Here is an 18,932-nt window from a genome sequence, read left to right as displayed (position 1 = left end):
GATGAAAGACTGAAGCTGCAGTTGACGCAGAGTTCAGAGCAGTTGTTCCTATCCACATACACAGCATGTAATTCTTTGATTTGAAAAGCCCCACCACTCATCCCTCAGCATGGACATAATCATTGACTGTGAATATAAAAGCAATGGGCACCTTAACTTATACACCTTTGTAATATCAGTTAGGTGTGAGAGACCCTAAAACAAAGGAACCTTCTTTTACGCTACAGGCAAGGTAATAGGAGGTTAAGAAATACCTCTATAATATTCATAAACAGCACGTGAATCATGACAAAGTCTGCAACGGCAAAGGAGGATTTTTTTCAGTCTTTGTTTGTTTGTTTGTGTGTGATTTTGTAATTGACAGCACAGGGTCGCAGCAACATAGAGACAGTCGACCGAGAAATCGCAAGCGCTCACGCGTAAAGGGGAGGACGAGGGCAAAAGGTCAAAAGGGTATGATATTTCACAGATGTGATCAAGTGGCGCTCGTAAGTTCCAGGAGGCCGCGCAGACGTTCCAGAACTCATCTGCGGTGCCGTGTACGTGAAATGTTAATTTTTCGATCAGAAGACAGATAAAGACTTTGGTTACCCACATCAGTGAATGAAGAAGGAGGGTAGTGGTGGTCTGAACAGTTGCAGCTCAAAGGTTCGAGTCTGACTGTACCCATGGACACAACTTTTCTCTTCGCTGACAGAAGGCATAATGGGAGAGGGTGGCGGCAGAACGATGGACGGAGCAGCACTACAGCTGCTGTCGCTGTTTGCTCGCTTCTGCGTCTATGCTGTGTGTGGCATCCTCCGCAAGGTGCTGCCAGAGGTGGGACAGGAAGCTGGCGGGATACACCAGCCTCTGGGCGCTTCCCATCTCCGGCAGTGGCATCGTTGAGGGGCTCTACCCGCAGCTGCGGTGACACTGCCCCCCGTTGGTCCGGCTGACAATCTACGCCCCGTGCGCGTATCCGTGGGAGTTCAGCATGGGCTTCCTTCTGCGGCAGTTTGGGCCCCTGGGATTATTCAGGGTTCCATTATAACTTCAAGGGCCTGGTGACGCGGGAGTATGTGCTGCCCTGGGCAGTGGCCTGTCTCATCGCTAAGCAACACATCATGAAAAACACACTAAAAATGTATTTAGGGGCCATCGCACAGGACCGGACTACCCCATAGACCACCTCGCTTCTCCCTTAACGGCGTAACTACCTGCAATCCAAATTACCGAAACGTCAAGGGAAAACTCTACCGTACGTGCAACTCACTCGGGCGCCTTCTCAGATATCCTTTCTGCATGTAGTGCTATGCATTTTTATGACTATTCAGATTCATTAATAATTATTTTTAACGGATTAAAATTGATTTCGAAAAAAAAAACAACTTGGGTTCCACTTAAACGCCAAAATAGCATATAATAGTGTGCAGATGAGCCGATACATTGAAATATCAGGGAAATGCTGCATTGGGAACATGCTACGGGGAAAGATGATTGCAGCTTGATGGTGCAAGTCAGTGTTTGTGAAAAATGTACCGAATGCGAAATAAAACAGAAAGAATCCAGCTGATTTCATTATAACAAAACAGAAGCACTATGTTTGATTGTTTTTTTTTTTTTTTTTTTTATTTAAATTGCTGATGTGCTTGAACACTTTTGAAAATCTTTGGTTGAAATATTTTATGTGATTGTGTGTAACTAAGTAGTTATTACATTTGAATCACAATTACAACACATACAAGATTAGGTGACCGCGATAAAAAAAAAGTTATTGCTCAAACGGAATGCAGAATTTCTGGCGTTACTGTCTTTTTCTACACAAATACAATTAGTGTTATAGGAAAGTATTTTGAAACGTTCGAACTGAAATGTCAGTGATGTACATTTATTTCTCCTTTTTCATCCATCTGATCGTGTGACTGAGGTTGGCCAAGGGTGTCACATGGTGTCACATGTAGGCGCTCTTCCTCTCGGGATCTTGAACAATGAACAGGGCAACACAGCCCTTGTGGCGCCTCCAGTGGTACCTGGAACCACACATTTGTCTAGTATCAAGTAATGTTTGCATCTTTAGAAATAAAAAGCACAAGTTTGAATATGGAACACGTGTCTTTTCCTGTCCTTCCCGTAATCCAGTCTCTTTGTTCAGCTTCTTTCTCTCTCCTTCCTCTTCGCATCGATCGCTTCCATGATCTTTTACAATCACTCAACAGCCCCTGAGCACATCCCTCATCTTTACCATACATTTGCTCCCTTCCCTCCCACTCACTCGCTTTGTCCCGCAACGAGCAGACTGTCTCCGGGAGAAAGGCTGAACAACGTGCCTTCCGCCGTCACGTGAGATGTTCCCTCCTGTGCAGGAAAGAAGGTGGTTGAACACAGAGTGAACAACAAATTCTGCAACTGGGCAGTAATGTGTGCAATGGGGACAAAAAAAAAAAAAAAACTGAGTGAAAAACCTACCAGCTGCCATATCCAAATATCAGTATTCCGTTTGCACACCGCATTTTCCCCAGGCCCATACAGCACAGTCTGAAAGGCAGGAGATCAGCTGAGCATCACGATGCCATTACAGCTCCCTCAGTAATAACAAGGTCGCCTCCTGTCTATAAGCTAATATATTCAGCACATTTAGGTCTTCTACACAAAGCAGATTTTTACTTTCCCCGTCTTTCATCAGGGACCTCATCAAAGTCCTGCCGATTTACAGTACAGGGAATCAGCGGGGGAGTTGGGTCTAGGCCCATCGTTGACAGCGGAACCAAATTCGTCCTTTGATTGGCTCTCCCTGGGGAGCCTTTGTCACAGGCAGCTCCTATCTGGCTCCCATCAGCACCTCTGTCTCAAACTGTGCCCCAAACATATTGAGAGCCCGTCCTTGGTCCAGCTCTGAACGGCCCTTGTCCATCCAGCGTCTGAAGCTGAACGGCGTCATCACGTTCATGGTGTTGAGCTGGAATGGCTGCTGTGCGATTGGTTCATCTGCGGAAAGCAGAAAATGATGCCATTAGGACGGAGCAGCATCGAGTGACGCACTGCGGGACCGGAGAGTTATGTTCCTAGAGGGCCGCGTCCAGCTGATTTCCCAGATCTCATTAAAACGGTCAATGCCGACGTAGGACGTTCAGCAAAAAAAGCTATTTGAGTCTGGCTGGAATTTAATCAGAAAATACCAACGCAGAACAGGATGCTGCTGCTGCAAGAGACATCGCAATGTCACATACACCTGTTGTTTCTCGCCTTGCAATACAGAGTAGGACATACATAATGATAGGAGGTTCAAGGGGGAAAAAAAAATTACCTGGGTTTGGTTTCCCAGTTTTGTGTTGCTCTGAGTTGAGAAACCTGAAAATACACGCAAACGCTCGTTTTAATCCGACGAAAACCAGTTTACAAATTTTCTAAATTGATGCAGCGCGAAAAGTTCCAAATAAAAAAAAAAAAAAAAAAAACATTGGCGAGAATCCAAGATTCCACATGATTTTTGAATCCTAATACATTTTTTTTTGTTAAACATCACATGGTTTTCAATAAAGACTTGTCTTACTCCTGGATAACTGGCACGAGCTGGGTTCCCAGATCTTCGCAATAGAACCATTTCTCAAACAGGACATCGGTGGTGTTATCCACATAGTACCTGAAAAGCGAGAATGACAGACTGTAGCGTCTTTCATCTTATTTTTGGACATGCAGCCTAACGCGACTTCGAGAGTAAAAAGTTATGCCTTCAAAGAGGTGGAGTTGTGGTTAGCAGAGCTGCCTTCACCTTGAGCCATCGCAGGTTTATTTAATCTCGCTCCAGGCAGTCCCGGGGTTACGAACCTCCGACTTACGTAAAACCCGTAGCTACAAACCACCACCCCCCGTAAAGCCTATTATATTAAAAATTCGAGTTACGTACAATGATTCGTAATAACAAACGGTGATACTTTGCGACACCCATCAAAACACAGTCCGTCGACTCGCGGGCGTGCGGGCATGAGGTCCGACAAAGATTTTGCTCTTTTCAGTCGGACCACGTTGCTGTTAACGGTGTCTCATGTGTTACTCTATCTGGCTTTAGCGTTTTTGTTTTTACCCTCCTAACCATGGCGCCAAAGCGTACATGCGATGCGAGTGACGGTGATGCATCGAAGAAAAGGAAAACGATCGGGACTGAAACTAAAGCGGAAATAATAAGCGATCGGAAAAATGTGAAGCGCCAACGAACATTGGAAAAGCGACACATTAAAGTTTCTCCAATGTTTTTTATACCCACACACACACACACATTCTCTCTCTCTCCTCCTCTCTCTCTCTCTATTAAAAATGCTGTAGTAACATTTATTAATATCTCTTTCTATGTCTCTCTCTATCATAAAAACTGTAGTTACGATTATTATTATTATTATTATTACATCATATTATTGCTCTTCCTGTATTGTTATATTCAAGATGTTTTAGTAAGTCCGGAAATGTTTATTTAATATTTTTTCATGCATAGAAAGGCACACGATATACTATATAGTAAGACAAAAATTTGATCGGCAGACGTTAGACACGAACCTTACCTAACCGCTCCGATTTACGTACAAATCCGATTTAGGAACGGAACTCGTTTGTAATCCGGGGACTGCCTGTACTTGCTGTACGTCCTTTGAGCAAGTTCATTATGCTGAATTTCTCCAGGAAGATTTACTCAGCTCTCTAAATGGCTGAATTACTGTAAGCAGCTTAATATCACCACTTGCTACAAATAAATGCAATGCTATGTAATGACTTTCGTCACTGTTTTCTTTGTACACCTCAGCAGCCCAAAGACGTCCCAAAAAAATGGGACAAAGGAGGGTCACCTCAAGCAGTCCAACTCTGAAGGAAGCCTCCTTCGCTCCACTACAAGCCCCACAGTGTTGGCTTGTCTCTGAGGGGAATGAGGGATGCGTGCTGGCAGCAGGAACATCTAAAGGTGGTCACATCATTGGGCATCATCATCATCATCATCCTCATCACGCAGGCATACACGTATATGACGGAGCATGAAATTAACAACAGAAGGCAAAAAATTAAGTAGAACAGTCTGAGCTCTAGAAGCCCGTCACCATCACGGCAGCACAACGTTGTACGACTGCGTGCGAGGACCTGAGAAAAGACCCACCTCCCCCTCGCGAATGTGCACGTCCTTGTGCTTTCCGTTCTCAACCACTTTCAGCACCATGTCCCCTCGGAGCTGGTAGAAAAGCTGCAGGATGAGGAGCGGTACAGGATTTCAGCAGGGCCTCACGTTGTGGGTCAAGGCCAAAGAGCTCAAACAAACATGTCGTTCTGCTGAGTGGCAGCTAGATAACCTCGTATAAGGAGTACGTAAATATGCAGGTTTATTTTGAATTGTTTAGCTGATGCTTTATCAATCGAAGCAATTTCAAATAGTTTTCCTGTTATACAGCAGAGCAATCTTTTCTGAACAATTTAGAGCAAGTACCTTGCTCAAGGGCATGGAAGCAGTATGTGGGATTCAAGCCTCTGTAATTCAACTCTAAAGATAGCAGCCCTAACCATTATGTCACCTAATGATGATCAGGACATAGGCAAAAAATATAGCAATAGTAACATGACACCTTTGAGAATGGAAATACACATATTGTTTGAAACAGCTTGTTCCAAGTGGGGTTGCAGCAAACTGGAGCCTAACCTGGCAACACAGGGCATAAGGGGGAGGGGACACACCCAGGATGGGACACCAGTCCACCACAAGGCAGCCCAAGTGGGATTTGAACCCCAGACCCACCACAAAGCAGCCACAGGCCAAACCCAGTGTGCCACTGCACCCCTAGGCTGGAACTTACTATGTAATAACATTTGGATTTTATTTACTGACATTACATTACGAGGTGGTGGCATGATGATCTCGTAAAATAACCAAATACCTAGAAGTAGTATTAGTCTCAGTACTTCAAGAGGTGAAGTATAACCTTTTCAAGGATAAAAACTGGTCCTCGCAAACATTTGACAGCAAATGCTTGCGAGGACCCTTGGACAAGTCTGTGGAGTTTGCATGTTCTCCCTGTGCCTGCGTGGGTTTCCTCCCACACTCCAGAAACATGCTGTTCAGGTTCCCCATAGTGTGTGAGTGACAGAGAGAGTGTGTTCCACTGATTTATGGATGAGTGAACCAGTGTAAGTCTTTAGGTGCTCTGGTTTCCTCCCACACTCCAAAGATATGCTGTTCAAGTTCACCCATAGTGTGCGAGTGACAGACAGAGTGTGTTCCACTGACGTACGGATGAGTGACCCAGTGTAAGTAGTGTATCTAGCAGCGTAAATCACCGTGGTGAATAAGGTGTGTGGGCTCATAACACTAGATAGAGTTCATTGGAAGTTACTTTGGAGAAAAGTGTCTGCTTAATATATAAATGTAAATCTAAATCTGGCAAATTAGGTTTCAAAGGAAATATGTTTTGCACCTCTTCCCCTTCCTCGATGTGATAATCCCTCCTGGTGTTAGGGCCTCCCACAAACATGATGTTCAGCTGCCGGAAAAACCTGTTGTACAACAAAAAGGTAGAATAGGGGAAAGGTTGTAACGACAACATCAGTGCAGTCAGTGTTAGTCTGATCTTATACCTGATATTGCTGTAATAACAGCTGGGGAGCTTCGGCGCAAAGACAGCAGACGTGGACTTTGGCAGAAAGTCAGTGTTTACACATTTAAATACTGATACGTGCAGAAATGTGCGATTTACCAGCTCTTAGCGGTAGGTGGGGAGAAAGTAAAACCGTTCGTAAGCTGCATTTAGTCACCTCTTTAAAAACTGATTTTGGCGTGATGAGGAGGAAAAATAAGAAAAATGTCAATGAGCCTTTTTTTTTACGTTCCTATACAGCCGGGAGTCTACTCACATGAGCTTGTTGCAGACAGGTGGGAGGAAAGCCTTCTCATTTTCCGCAATCCATTTGTCAACATTGACCAGCCTGTCTTCGGCACAGTCCATTATTACAATCAGAAATATCCAACGAAGCTAATTTCATATAACACAGAAATGAAGTGCTGCTGTAACACTGGCTGTTTTCTCACAATGACTGTTAAAGTCCAAATGTAGAAGAGGAACGTGTAAAACAGGGGTGGTGCTGCTCTCTGCGGTAAAAGGTTACTTTCTGTTTCCCAATAAGTAAACTTTTTATCTGATTAATTGTAAACCACACAGCACAGCTGGACTTAGTATGTAGGATAGCATTTTCCCGAAAAGGTTGAGCACAACGTCTAAAAATTTCAACACATCGTCCGTGACCACAGTCACATCGCGCTTTTATTAAAATCGCGCCCTAGAGTACTATACAGAGTTGTTTACAATGTATCAAGTAATGTAAAAAATCACCTGAAATTCCCCTCCGCTATAATAAAAAAAAACAAAATTACTTAACTATTGAATATTCTTAATAATAATAATAATAATAATGAGTTTTACAGCAGGAGGGGGATATGAATTGGGACCCTTCAAATTATAAGCAGCTCAAATCAAGATAATACCCATTGCCCCTTATTTTTCCATACACGGTATAACTGAAATAATGTAAAAACTGCACTGTCATGTGGCGGATTTCATAATTGGATGATTTCAACACGGATGAAGGAACAGCCCAAAATACCACTTCACACAAAGTACAGATGACATTACTTTATTCTTGTGTACTTTTCCAATAAGGGAGAAGCGGTTGTTGACAATGACATGACTTTGCAAATAATTGAAGAATGGCATCACAAGCTCACGGTGAGTGGCAATTCTTGTACCAAAATGACAAATATCTTCTCCAGCACATTAAATAACGCAACCCTGGATACTGGCCATCGTGCAAAGTGAACGCGGCCTGGAACTGACTAAAAGTACTTACATTTATTTTTGTCACAGTCAGCTAAGTTACAGCTTACTACACTTGTTCTGCAATTGCAGGACACAGGCTGAAAAAAATAATGTTAGAAATGAACGAATACAGGTATTACTAAGAATTGCGTTTTCATGACAAACCTCAGGAAATGAGCAGCTGGATTTCCTAATTTCAAAAGTAGCTTGTATTTCATGTATTTTTATTCCATTGCAAGTTCCCTATGTGTTATAATGGGTAGGCCGCACAATTTTTAAAAATCACAGTACCAGACTCTGGGTGATGACCGAAAGAATAAAATTGCGGATACAAGCGGCCGAAACGAGTTTTCTCCGCAGGGTTCTGGGACTCACTCTCCGTGACGGGGCGAGGAGTTCGGACATCCGGGAGGAGCTCGGAGCAGAGCCGCTACTCCTTCACATCGAGAGGAGCCGGTTGAGGTGGTTCGGGCATCTGATAAGGATGCCCCCTGGACGCCTCCCTTTGGAGGTATACCGGGCACGACCGACTGGGACGAGGCCCCGAGGTCGGCCCGGGACCAGCTGGAGGGATTACATCTCACAGTTGGCCCCGGAACGGCTGGGGATCCCCCGGGTTGAGCTGGAGGAAGTTGCGGGGGACAGGGGCGGCTGGGCCTCTCTGCTCTCCCTGCTGCCACCGCGACCCTTTTAGGACAAGCGGGACAGAAGATGGATGGATGGATGGATGGATGGATGGATGGATGGATGGAATACGAGACACAGATGTAGCGGGCACCGGCATGGGCTGGTAGAAAGAATGGCAAAACGGAACTGAACTCTGTTCAGTGCAGAGTTCGGGGCCGGATGTCCACTCTCAAGGATCTGTTCATAATAAACGTGGGGAACCTAGTTAGCACTGTCAAAGAACTTGTTAGCATGACCTGGCTTCTTAAAAAGCAGCTATTTAAGGGTAGCATGGTGGCACAGTGCATTGCACTGCTGTCTCACAGCAGCTGGGTGGTGTGAGAGGATGTGGGTTCAGTGCTTCCTTAGTCTGTAGGCTCTGGTTTCCTCCCCCCCTCCAAAGACATACTGTTCAGGTTCACCCATAGTGTGTGAGGGACAGAAAGAGTGTGTTCCACTGATGTATGGATGAGTGACCCAGTGTAAGTAGTGTATCTAGCAGTGTAAGTCACCGCGGTGAATAAGGTGTGTGGGCTGGTAACACTACATAGAGTTCATTGGAAGTTGCTCTGGAGAAAAGTGTCTGCTAAGTTAATAAATGTAAAAAGTCATACATCTATTAACGTTTACATGGTCTGGAGAGGGGGGGGATCAAGAGTGTACAGGTAGCGTTTGCACTTTGCAAAAACAGCGGACCAAAACCGGAAGTAGCGCGAGCTCCGGGTGTCGTCTCTTTCCGGGAATACATGACGGAGCCGAAGACTGGCGCACCGAAACACAACTTTCGTTATTAGTTCAAGATTAAAAGGTGAGTCACATTCTCAGAACAAAAAAAACAAAGAAAGAAACAAAAAAAAACCCCACACGTCGTACTTTTTTTTATCAGTCAAACTACAAATTAACCGCTAACTGACTGCCCACACTTGGTGCCTTCACATTTCCCACAGACTCTGCCGACCCTCGAAGCACAGAGAAGAAATATATTTCAATAAAAACAAACAAACAAAACAAACATTTGCCAATAAGACCGCTCAAACGGTTTCCCATAAACGTTTTATGTTAAAATACTGCCCTCTGTGGGACAGACAAAAAGGCACCTCTAAAATAATATATCGTATATTTTATCTGGCTGGACCAAAAGGGCTAAGGTAAAAAAAAAAAAAAAAAAAAAAGTATTTTCAAAATTAACAAATTTTTATGAATTTTGCTTAGTCAAAGCCGCATCTGAATAAATATGAAAGTTCTACGTTAAAACTTCGTAAAAGTGACCAAAAGCTGACTGAAGATTCGGAACACGTCCAGAATATTCCTTGGCGCCTTTGGTGCGTGGACTAGTGGTGAATGGAGACGATGTGCGCGAGCGGCGCCGCTGCGCTCCCTCAGTAAAAAGAATGTGCTCCAGGTGAGGCTCGAACTCACAACCTCGGCATCGCTCTGCATTGTACTGCTGTATAAGTACCGCGCGCTAACCGATTGCGCCACTGGAGCTGTGCTCAGTTCTCGCACACTTTGCTCTTTTGTACCACTCCTTAACCCTCCTTTATGGTTTCTTTCGTTATTTGTCGGATTATCGACGCGAACACGTCCACCAAATAAGCACAGAAATTTATTTCTGCTGAAATAATGTTCCGGTTTCGCTCACACTAGCAGGCCATCTACGGTTTTTTCCCCAGCCAAAACAAACGAAAGGAATAGCTGAGAAAGGTATTGCCAAAGAGGCAATAAAAAAGCCGGCGGCATGATCATGTTCATGATGATCATAAAATTTTAAAAGACGTGTTATTTTATTTCTCGTAAAAGCACGTATTTTTATAACAATGATAGACCTTTTATTAATATTACTTATATTTTTATTAACATTAATTTTATATTATAATCTTTTCTTAATAGCAATTTTACATTTTTTTAATATTGATTAATATTTATCTCGCCTCAAAGTAGCGAATATTTGAAATAACTGATTGCACGACAGCTGGAATTATTGAGGTTGCCTGGCGCAAGGACAGTGACAGTGGACATGATGATGTACGTGCTGGGAACCACACAGATGTAGTGCACTGGACTGGAGGCAAAGGAGCCCTTCACGTTCAGTCGCTTACTTGCACAGAACGTGTGTTTTACAGGGCAGCGAACCACAGTAAACATAATGCGAGACCCTTCTGCTGTAATAATAAATCTGGCCACCAGGTGTCCTCGTAGTCACAGCGTCGTACATTTGCAGCATTTATTCTCTGAGGGCGCTATCAATCATCATCATTATTATTATTATTATTATTATTATTATTATTATTATTATTATTATTACAACTTTGGCCAACGGTATTTAAGTCAACAAAAAAATATTTTGCTACTTCATGTTCAGAAATGACAACCTGAGAGACCCAGCTGGTTGTTGATTAATGATGAACTGAGAAAGAAAAAACTGAGAAGTAGAAACTGAACTTTTCATGTTTGCTGCGTCACTTTCTCTTAGTCTAATGTTTCAACTGATTGTTGCTGAATTGAGATGGTAACAAGGAACCAAATGCATTCATCCAAGCACTTGGACATGTGCGGTTGCCATCAGTATGATTTTCTCAACTTCAGTTGCATTTGCCTAGCCTGGGAGCATCTCCAGGTTGTTATTATTATAATGATCATCATCCTTGTTATTGTTGTTGATAATAATAATAGAAAAGATTGATAATAATAAGAACAATAACAGTCATTGTTATTATTGTTGTTATTATTATTAGAAGTAGGAAGATGCGGGTCCTAAGCACAATACATATCTGAATAAGTTAATACATTAGTCTGGTAGTCTGGTAGGCAGACTTTTGACACTGAGCAATACCAATACTTTTCAACAAAAGCAGTCATCAGAAAACTTTATCCAAACAAAGCTAGACGTAATTTTCTGTGTATAGCATAGATGGACACATTGAAAAGTGTGTACATTTCATTCCATGTGGCGGAGAAAACTGGTTGGCCACACGGTGGCGCTATTGGCCGTAAATTTGTGCGGTCACTGTCGTCATGTGAACCAGTAGAATGTCTTACTTAGTGTCTTTCTGTGAGAGACTAAGCCAGAGTTTGAATGAAAACATATTAAATATGGTTCTTGTTATGTTTCTGACATTGCATACACTTCCTCATTTTCACAATTTAAACATTTAAATGCACAAAATTGTATGTGCAGTTCTTTTCAATATTCAAACTCCCAAAGATTTCTGTTGTGACAGAAATATAAACACATTTGTACTTATTCACTAGGTGAGTATGTTGCAACTGAACTGCTTCCCATTACGAGCTTTCATGACTAGAGCATAAACAAAGCACAGCATGGACTGGAAGTTCCTCCAGTTCTGCCCCAAACCTGAATCCCCCACCTGCACTGGCACCACGTGTTTTGACCTTCTCATTTTTGCAGATGTGGACTGTTAGCTTGTCGGCCTGGCAGAATCTGCTCGTAAAGTACTGGAACGGGCAGCATGGTGAGGACCTATGGTCTGAGATGATGTGTGCTTTCAGCATTGTCTGCTCTGCACCCTGCTCCACTCACAGGGTGCAGAAAGCATCTTGCTTGGGGCCAGTGCTCTGGTTCTCCCCCCAAATGCCCCCTGTCTATCTCCAGAAGCAGCAGGAGGAGGAGGAGATGGGGAAGAGGTGTCTGTGGAAACTTCCAGCCAAGCAGTAATTAACCGTGATTAAGAGAGATTAAGGGTTTTTTGACGTGAGCCAAGATAAGATGATAATTACTGCTGCCGTGAGCTGGTTTCGCTTGTGTTTTATGCGTGCAAGTGGGCACAGGACAATTCCTGTCATTTAGCGAAAAGAATAGAACGTTGGCCAAAACACCCCTGAAGAATCTGTGATTGTCAGAGGACACACACTCAGCACACACACAAACAGCCCTGCAGAATGAAGTCCTTCTTCAGAGTAACCCATTTCTACAGATTCCTAAATGGATCATATACTGCAGTATTAACCTTTAATGTTGCCTTCTATACTATTACATAAACACACACAGACTGAAGCTGCTTGTCCCAAGCAGGGTTGCAGCAAGCCAGAGCTTAGCCTGGCAACACAGGGCACAGGGGACACACCCAGGACAGGATGCCAGGCTGTTACAAGGCACCCTAAGCAGGACTCGAACCTCAGACCCAGCAGGGAGCAGGCACAGGCCAAACCTGCTGTGCCACCACACCCCCGTGCCCCCCTCTCTACTATTACTGCCAATGTTATTGCTTCTGTCATTGCTTCTGTCATTGCTTCCTTTTCTGATAAAATTGTAATACCATATAGATTCATAGTAATTAAAAAAAAAGTTGTACATGCATGTTTCATCACATTTACGAGTAATTTATTCCAGCTATTACTGAATTCATATTAGATACGCATTTATTTTGATAATCACCATTCCTTTTTGCTCTTTTCTTGTTTTCATTTCATGTTTGATCTGGTAAATGCCTGAAATCCTCATGGTTTCATCTACCAACTATTCAGGTTCTGCAGGCATCTCATTCTGTACAGAATATTACTGCCTGGTGCACCACTGCTGCTGTGGCCTCCGAAAAAACCCAAGCTGGCCTTGCAGGGTGAAATAAGAAGACTGAGATGAGTCTCTCTGTATTTCATATTAAATGCAATAAGCATAGCCACTCCTCTTCTCACAGATACATGTGAGAAACAGTGATTACGTGGTGTCGAGTGACGGGAGCCTGGTGGAGCTTTGCTCCAGGTGGACTTTCCACAGGATGTCACTCATCCGCCAGCTCCATAAAAGAGTCTCTCTCGGAAGCTTTCCCATCCTCGCCTCACATATGGAAAACCAAAACATCCACCAGATCATTAGGTTTTCCAAAACATCCAGCACATTATCATCCAATGACACAGAGGGGCACAGGCCATGGACACCTAGGTAGAATGAGAGGATACAGCCCAGTTGCTTTCCCAACCCTGCTGATGACACTGTCACTTCAATAGTTTTATTTCTCAGTCTGCTCTTTTATTATGTCTTTCTCATAGCGCTGTCGGGCTTGATGAAAGACTGGCCTCGTTTACCGTAAGGATATTTGAACTTGGAGTGACACATGCAGGCGGTGGTGCATGGCAAAATGGTTAGGATGACTTGTGTTTTTAAGGGTTGCAGGGGTGAATCAGATAAGATATGCTGGGATTGTGCGGTGGTCTGTGGCAGAGCCATTGCGGAGGCGGGAGTTCAAGCAGTCAGCCAGCCCGCCCTCGCACTTGGATTTCAACATCAGCACAAATTAAATGACTAAAATTCACATAATTGACCGTTACAAGTGGATAAACCAGCTGATTTAAAAAACATCGTCTGTCACGGGATCAGCCTTCTTTTTAAGGCTCTCCCTGGAGCAGCTGAGGCCAGATGCAATTAGCATGAGATCAGTGGAAACAAGGGTTTCTGGGGGGGAGCGTGCTAGCCTGGCGTTGCTAACAAAATGTATCCCAGTTAACGTTCTCTTTGCACCTAGTTCCACTTTGTCCGAAGATTACCTTTTTTTTTCTTTTTTACCTAAATTCGGAATGGTAGGCTGGATTGAAGGTATGTAGTTTGACACATATCCCATCCTAAAATTCATGACATCAGCTTTCTGGTCAGGACGAACGTTTGCTGCGTTGCTCGTGGCATTAATTTTGCTACAGCTGCTAAAAATGAGAATCAGCTTGAGCATCAGGAGTTTGGAGAGTAAAAGGGTTGCAACCCTTCCTTTCAGAAAGTACAACATGCAACCCAAACACTCCAAAGTTGTGTCTCCTGAAAGTTTGAAAGCGGTAACTTTTTTATATCTGTTTACATTCCCAGGTTTCCATCATGGGTGTTTTTGGCCCTGCACATATGGATTCAGTGAGGCGGCTGCCTGAGCGATCACGGTACTTGCTACGGTGACAGCAGTCCTTCTGTAATCACAGTGGGAACGTCACTGAGACAGGTAGGGACTCGTCCTTGTGGTGCAATCTGGGTATATCGCTGTTCAAGGGTATCTGACTCCTTCAGAATAGGCGTGACATGATCCTACCCGCGTCACCTCATCCTGCCCCGCCACCACCTCACTTCCCCCGAGACATGCCGGGGAAGTTCGCATCCATTTGTCTCACAGAAAGGCAGACAGGTTTTCCATGGAGGTGATCCAAAGGCACCATGATCATCATCATTGCAATGCTTTTGCCTATTGAATCATTTCCAGGAACGATTTTCTCAGATTTGCTTTCGGTGTGAACACACCTTGTTTCCACAGGGCTGTAGCGTGTGTGTGGGTTGGTGGATGTATATGTACTTTTGCATGTCAGTGCACACAACTATCTTTGTGTATCCCCCCCCCCCACATGTAAGGAAAGAGTACAAATCACAAACGTAGTCCACAACTGCAGGATTTCCTATGAGCACAATGCACATTTTTTTTGCTGGAGTCTCACACATGGGGCCCTTCCATTCGCCGAATCTGCACTACGTACTTTTGCATTCAGTCCGGAAGCCCAGAAAATACATGGAATTAGCACAAAGTACAGCTTCGTGCACTTAATAAAAAACACAGCTGCTCTGCGGTGAGCCTCTGGCACACAATGGCAGCCATGGGTGGTGGAAAATCTGAGACATCCCCTTGACTGAAAAGTGCTTTAAAAGATTCTTACTTGTCATTAATACTCATTAATACGTATTATTTTTAGTATCTGTTTGAAGCTTATTTTGACATAATATTACAGTACTTATTTTGACTCTTCCGTTGAAGTCAATACAGCCTTGCAGCTTTGGTGAACTTTGAAAGACACTTTTCAATATTTCAATATTCCCACTAAAAAGCAAGTGTTGTTTTTGTCTTTTCCCCTCAGGTGACATGCCTGTCTGTCGGAAAGAAACAATTATTTTCAGACTCCTCTGCTGTCTTGAGATTAGCTCAGTTTGTGCTTAGAAGTATTGACTGAAACCATCGCAGACGATGTTTGAGCGTGCAGGACCGTGTAACCGCTCTTATGGCCGGTGAGCTGGAATTATTAGTGTGAACGGTCTGCCCTCAAACCACGTTCCACGCTGTTTCAAAGCCACATCTCGTGAGTAATAACTCAACTATGTGTGATAAGTTAATTTGCATGTGTCTCTTAGGCAATATTTATGTGAGCTCTGACAGCTGACAGGTTTGTTGTTATGTATAGATGCCCAGAGGCTAAACTGGAGACTGGGGAAAAAATAATTATTATTATTGCAATTTTTCCATGTTTTTTTCAAAGCAGGCTGTTGATTCAGAGAATGTCAGTTTGCCTGGGGGGAAATGAGGTCACCCCACCTGGCAGCAGAATGGCAGATTGAGGGTTAAAGGGCACAGATAGCCTATGATTAATAAGCCTTCTGGGCTTCTGCTGGCTCTGATTTTGTTTGTTGTTAGAACAGTGCAAGGGCAAGAACCAATGGCAAGGAATGGGACATTAAACGGTTATTTGTATTTTTAAGTAAATGCTCTGATTTATTTTTTTTTCTGTAGCTACAGCACAGTGTGCTCATTTTTGACTCTGAATTTGTTACCTTTAGATTTACATTTATTTATTTAGTAGACGCTTTTCTCCAAAGCAACTTCCAATGAACTCTATGTAGTGTTACCAGCCCACACACCTTATTCACCAAGGTGACTTACACTGCTAGATACACTACTTACACTGGGTCACTCATCCATACATCAGTGGAACAAACTCTCTCTGTCACTCACAAGCATATTATTCATATGCTTTGCTGCTGCATGACATTGTGCAGTGGCATTAATTTTTGCTTGCCGCTCTGAATCCGCTCAGACAGCTCACACTGCACTTTGTGTGACTCTGTCCTGAAAGTCACAACAATGAGACCTAGTACCTTAGCCACCACTCTCACAAGGCTTCACACATAATGAGGACAGAAGATAGTCCACACCTTCCTGAACTGCACATGACCCTGAAGGCCACGGGCAAAGCTGTGAGTCAGCAGATCGTCCCGTCTCCCTGTCTTGCCCTCTGAATGTCACTGGGTTGCCATCGGACCTCGGCTCGGTGAAAAGCCTGTCTGTTTGTTGTTTTCTCAACTCAGGGCCGGAAATAGGGCTTTCTTCTGCTGGAAAACCGCTCACATTCCCCAAGAGGCAAGGAGCGATGAAGCGGGAATGTTTGAGATGATTAGGAGTTTAGAAATATGCAGGCTGCAGCTCTTTTCCTGAACACTTTTCTAGCAAGGAGGATCCAGATGTGCTTTCTGGGGATACGTTTCCCCTGGCTGCATCTTCCCATCCACATACACTTCATGAATGATGGGTTTTGCTTGATGTGAAGGCTGTTGACCATGCAAGGGTGTGCTGTGCTGAGCTGAGCAGAGGTCCAAGCTGCTAGCTTGCCTGCTGAGACCGCACCACTGAGCTGGGCCTCATTACTGTTCATCTGTTGGACAGTGTGGATAAAATATTTCAGTGAAACGTACTCAGCAGGCAAGGGATTGCCTTCATCACTGTAATGTTATTTCCAATATTATATTTCATCAGTTCAATATAACATGTAGGTACAAAAGGCCTACATTTGTAGTTTTCTGGATGTGTGACTTTTGAGGAGGTATATTGTAGTGTTTTTTTTAATATTATCACCTTGGGGAAGCAATTTAAAAATACAAAAATAATAGAGATTGTGTGTGTTTGGGTAAAGCTCTGGCTGTGTCTGTGTGAAATTTGTATGTTCTCCCCATGTTTCCATGGGTTTCCTCTAGGTCCTTCGGTTCCCTCCCACAATCCAAAGATGTGGAGTTTTTTAACGTCTCCGAATTTCTGACCTTCACTTCATCTGTGTATGAATGTGTGAGTGTCCTGAGATAGACTGGTAAGTCATAGCATTTAATAAAATCTGAGCTCAGTTTCCTAGGGTAAACGCAGATCTCTGTATCAGTCTCTCTGGTTCTGGTCACAAGCCCAGTTGGAGGAGTAACCCAGATCCTGGCGCAAAACGCCATTCCAGGAACGCAGAGCACCAGGGAGGGGGTTCTTTCACCACCCGCTTTCGCTCCCCACGGCCACTTCAAGGCCTGTATTCTGTTGCCCCCGGGAACCTGCTGACACAGCCACCACTATCAAAGAGACTGGTGGGCAAAGAACAAGTCCCCTTTTCAGGAGCGTGTCTGGGAAAAACATGGTCTGCCCAAATCCCCAGGAAAACCGCAGCACAGGTGGTCAGCGCTGCCCCCCACCTCCCACCAACTCCGCAGGCCTGTACTTGGCATACTCTGTACAAACTTTGAAGCGGCGCAGGAGCCCCCAGTACCTGGAAACTAATAGGCTTATGCCACGTGACTTTTGAGCAGTGTGTGATGCAGAGTGTGTGACTATGACTGTGTCTATGACTGTGACTGCTTTCCATTACAGAAGCCCTCTGCAAGTTTCCATCGTTTTCCACAGAGTCTTGGAATCCTTTGATAAAGACTGAATCATCGTCTAGCTGCCCAAGTGCTGCTCCACTGTTACATCGGTCACTCATTACCAGTTCTCGCAAGAAACCTGATTTCCATAAACACTGCAGCTGACAGACAAGTAAAAGGTTAAGTGCTCTGGTGCTCAGCTGCCTGCTTATGTCAGATATGCCGCTTCTTCTCTGGGTGTGACTTTATTCTCAGGTCAGTCAGGTGCAAGGAGGTGACATCATCCCTGCCAGGCAACAGGGCCGTTTTCACTGGCATTCTGTGGCTGTGCAAATAATGCCCTCACCATGTGAGTGACCTGTCATTAGTCCACGACCGCCTTCACGTTGTTCTGTCTGAGCCTGATGCAGTGTGGGTAATTTAATAACAGGCTTGTATCAGTGCTTACTGTTGACATGGATGCAAGTCATTGAGGAAGTTCCAAAAAAGAAGTAAGGCAGCTCAGCTTTACTGAGCTCATACCACACACATACACACAGGGAGCTTTGAATCACAAATCACAGTTTTGGTTTTGCCAAGAAGGACTTAAAGCGCAGTTCCTGGCAAAATAATTGGTGAAGTTTCTGTGCCCAAGGTGACATTGTTGCTATGCTGTAAAGCACTGGTGCAATGGGGCCTAGGAGTCTGCAGGGGCCCTGCACTGAAAGCACAGACAGCGGCGAATGCTGGGTGCTATGTCCAAGCTTGAAGACGCTCAGCCCATGAATGGACCGGAGCACCCATGGGAGGGGGGGCCTGAGGGCAAAGGAGAGGTGGGAGGATTTTAATGAATACAGGCTGAGGAGGATCTGAGAAGAGCTGGTGAGCGAGATGCTGAGGCTGTTCCAGCTGTCAGTGGTGAGAAACCTGGAGAAAGATTGAGAGGGTTTGACAGGGTTTTCCAGCGGTCAGTGGATGGATGTGGGGACTGGAGCCTAGAGACAGAGAACCTTAGCATTCCAGTGGTCAGTGGCATCCAGTGTGTACTAGAGAGAGGAGCAGAGAGTGAGCAGTCTGATGTCTAATGCCACTTAGAACATACA

The 18,932-nt window shown here is 44.2% G+C and overlaps 1 protein-coding gene, 1 long non-coding RNA gene and 1 other non-coding gene across 3 annotated transcripts in view; 1 reads left to right on the top strand and 2 right to left on the bottom strand.

Annotated features, from left to right (window-relative positions):
• Positions 1-1,873: 1,873 nt before the first annotated feature.
• Positions 1,874-7,113, bottom strand: haao (3-hydroxyanthranilate 3,4-dioxygenase). Its single transcript, XM_018766072.2, has 10 exons — positions 6,862-7,113; positions 6,426-6,504; positions 5,120-5,203; positions 4,818-4,924; positions 3,533-3,622; positions 3,287-3,330; positions 2,822-2,967; positions 2,449-2,517; positions 2,255-2,337; positions 1,874-2,012 (listed from the first exon to the last, which is right to left on the bottom strand). The coding sequence occupies exons 1-10, from the start codon at positions 6,951-6,953 to the stop codon at positions 1,934-1,936; spliced, it is 873 nt and encodes a 290-aa protein (XP_018621588.1). The 5' UTR covers positions 6,954-7,113; the 3' UTR covers positions 1,874-1,933.
• Positions 7,114-9,880: 2,767 nt separating this feature from the next.
• On the bottom strand, positions 9,881-9,974 carry trnai-uau (transfer RNA isoleucine (anticodon UAU)). Its single transcript has 2 exons — positions 9,937-9,974; positions 9,881-9,916 (listed from the first exon to the last, which is right to left on the bottom strand). It is a non-coding gene; the product is annotated as a tRNA-Ile (tRNA).
• Positions 9,975-13,938: 3,964 nt separating this feature from the next.
• The window catches only part of LOC108942635 (uncharacterized), a 34,686-nt gene continuing 29,692 nt past the window's right edge, over positions 13,939-18,932 (top strand). The window contains exons 1-2 of the long non-coding RNA XR_001966720.1: positions 13,939-14,037; positions 14,299-14,425. This is a non-coding gene — a long non-coding RNA (uncharacterized LOC108942635). The remainder of the gene's footprint in view (positions 14,038-14,298; positions 14,426-18,932) is intronic.

This window comes from Scleropages formosus, chromosome 8 (genome assembly GCF_900964775.1).
Source record: "Scleropages formosus chromosome 8, fSclFor1.1, whole genome shotgun sequence".
Taxonomy (NCBI): Eukaryota; Metazoa; Chordata; class Actinopteri; order Osteoglossiformes; family Osteoglossidae; genus Scleropages; species Scleropages formosus.
The sequence above is the reverse complement of the archived record's forward strand: the minus strand, read 5'-3'. Positions and strand labels throughout refer to the sequence as shown.

Coding starts and splice junctions, on each gene's coding strand:
- haao (XM_018766072.2), bottom strand. CDS start 6,953: ATGGACTGTGCCGAAGACAGGCTGGTCAATGTTGACAAATGGATTGCG. Junction 3,331..3,532: donor CTCGTGCCAGTTATCCAGGA/GTAAGACAAGTC, acceptor GTGTATTTTCAG/GTTTCTCAACTCAGAGCAAC. Junction 2,968..3,286: donor AACTGGGAAACCAAACCCAG/GTAATTTTTTTT, acceptor TGCTTTCCGCAG/ATGAACCAATCGCACAGCAG.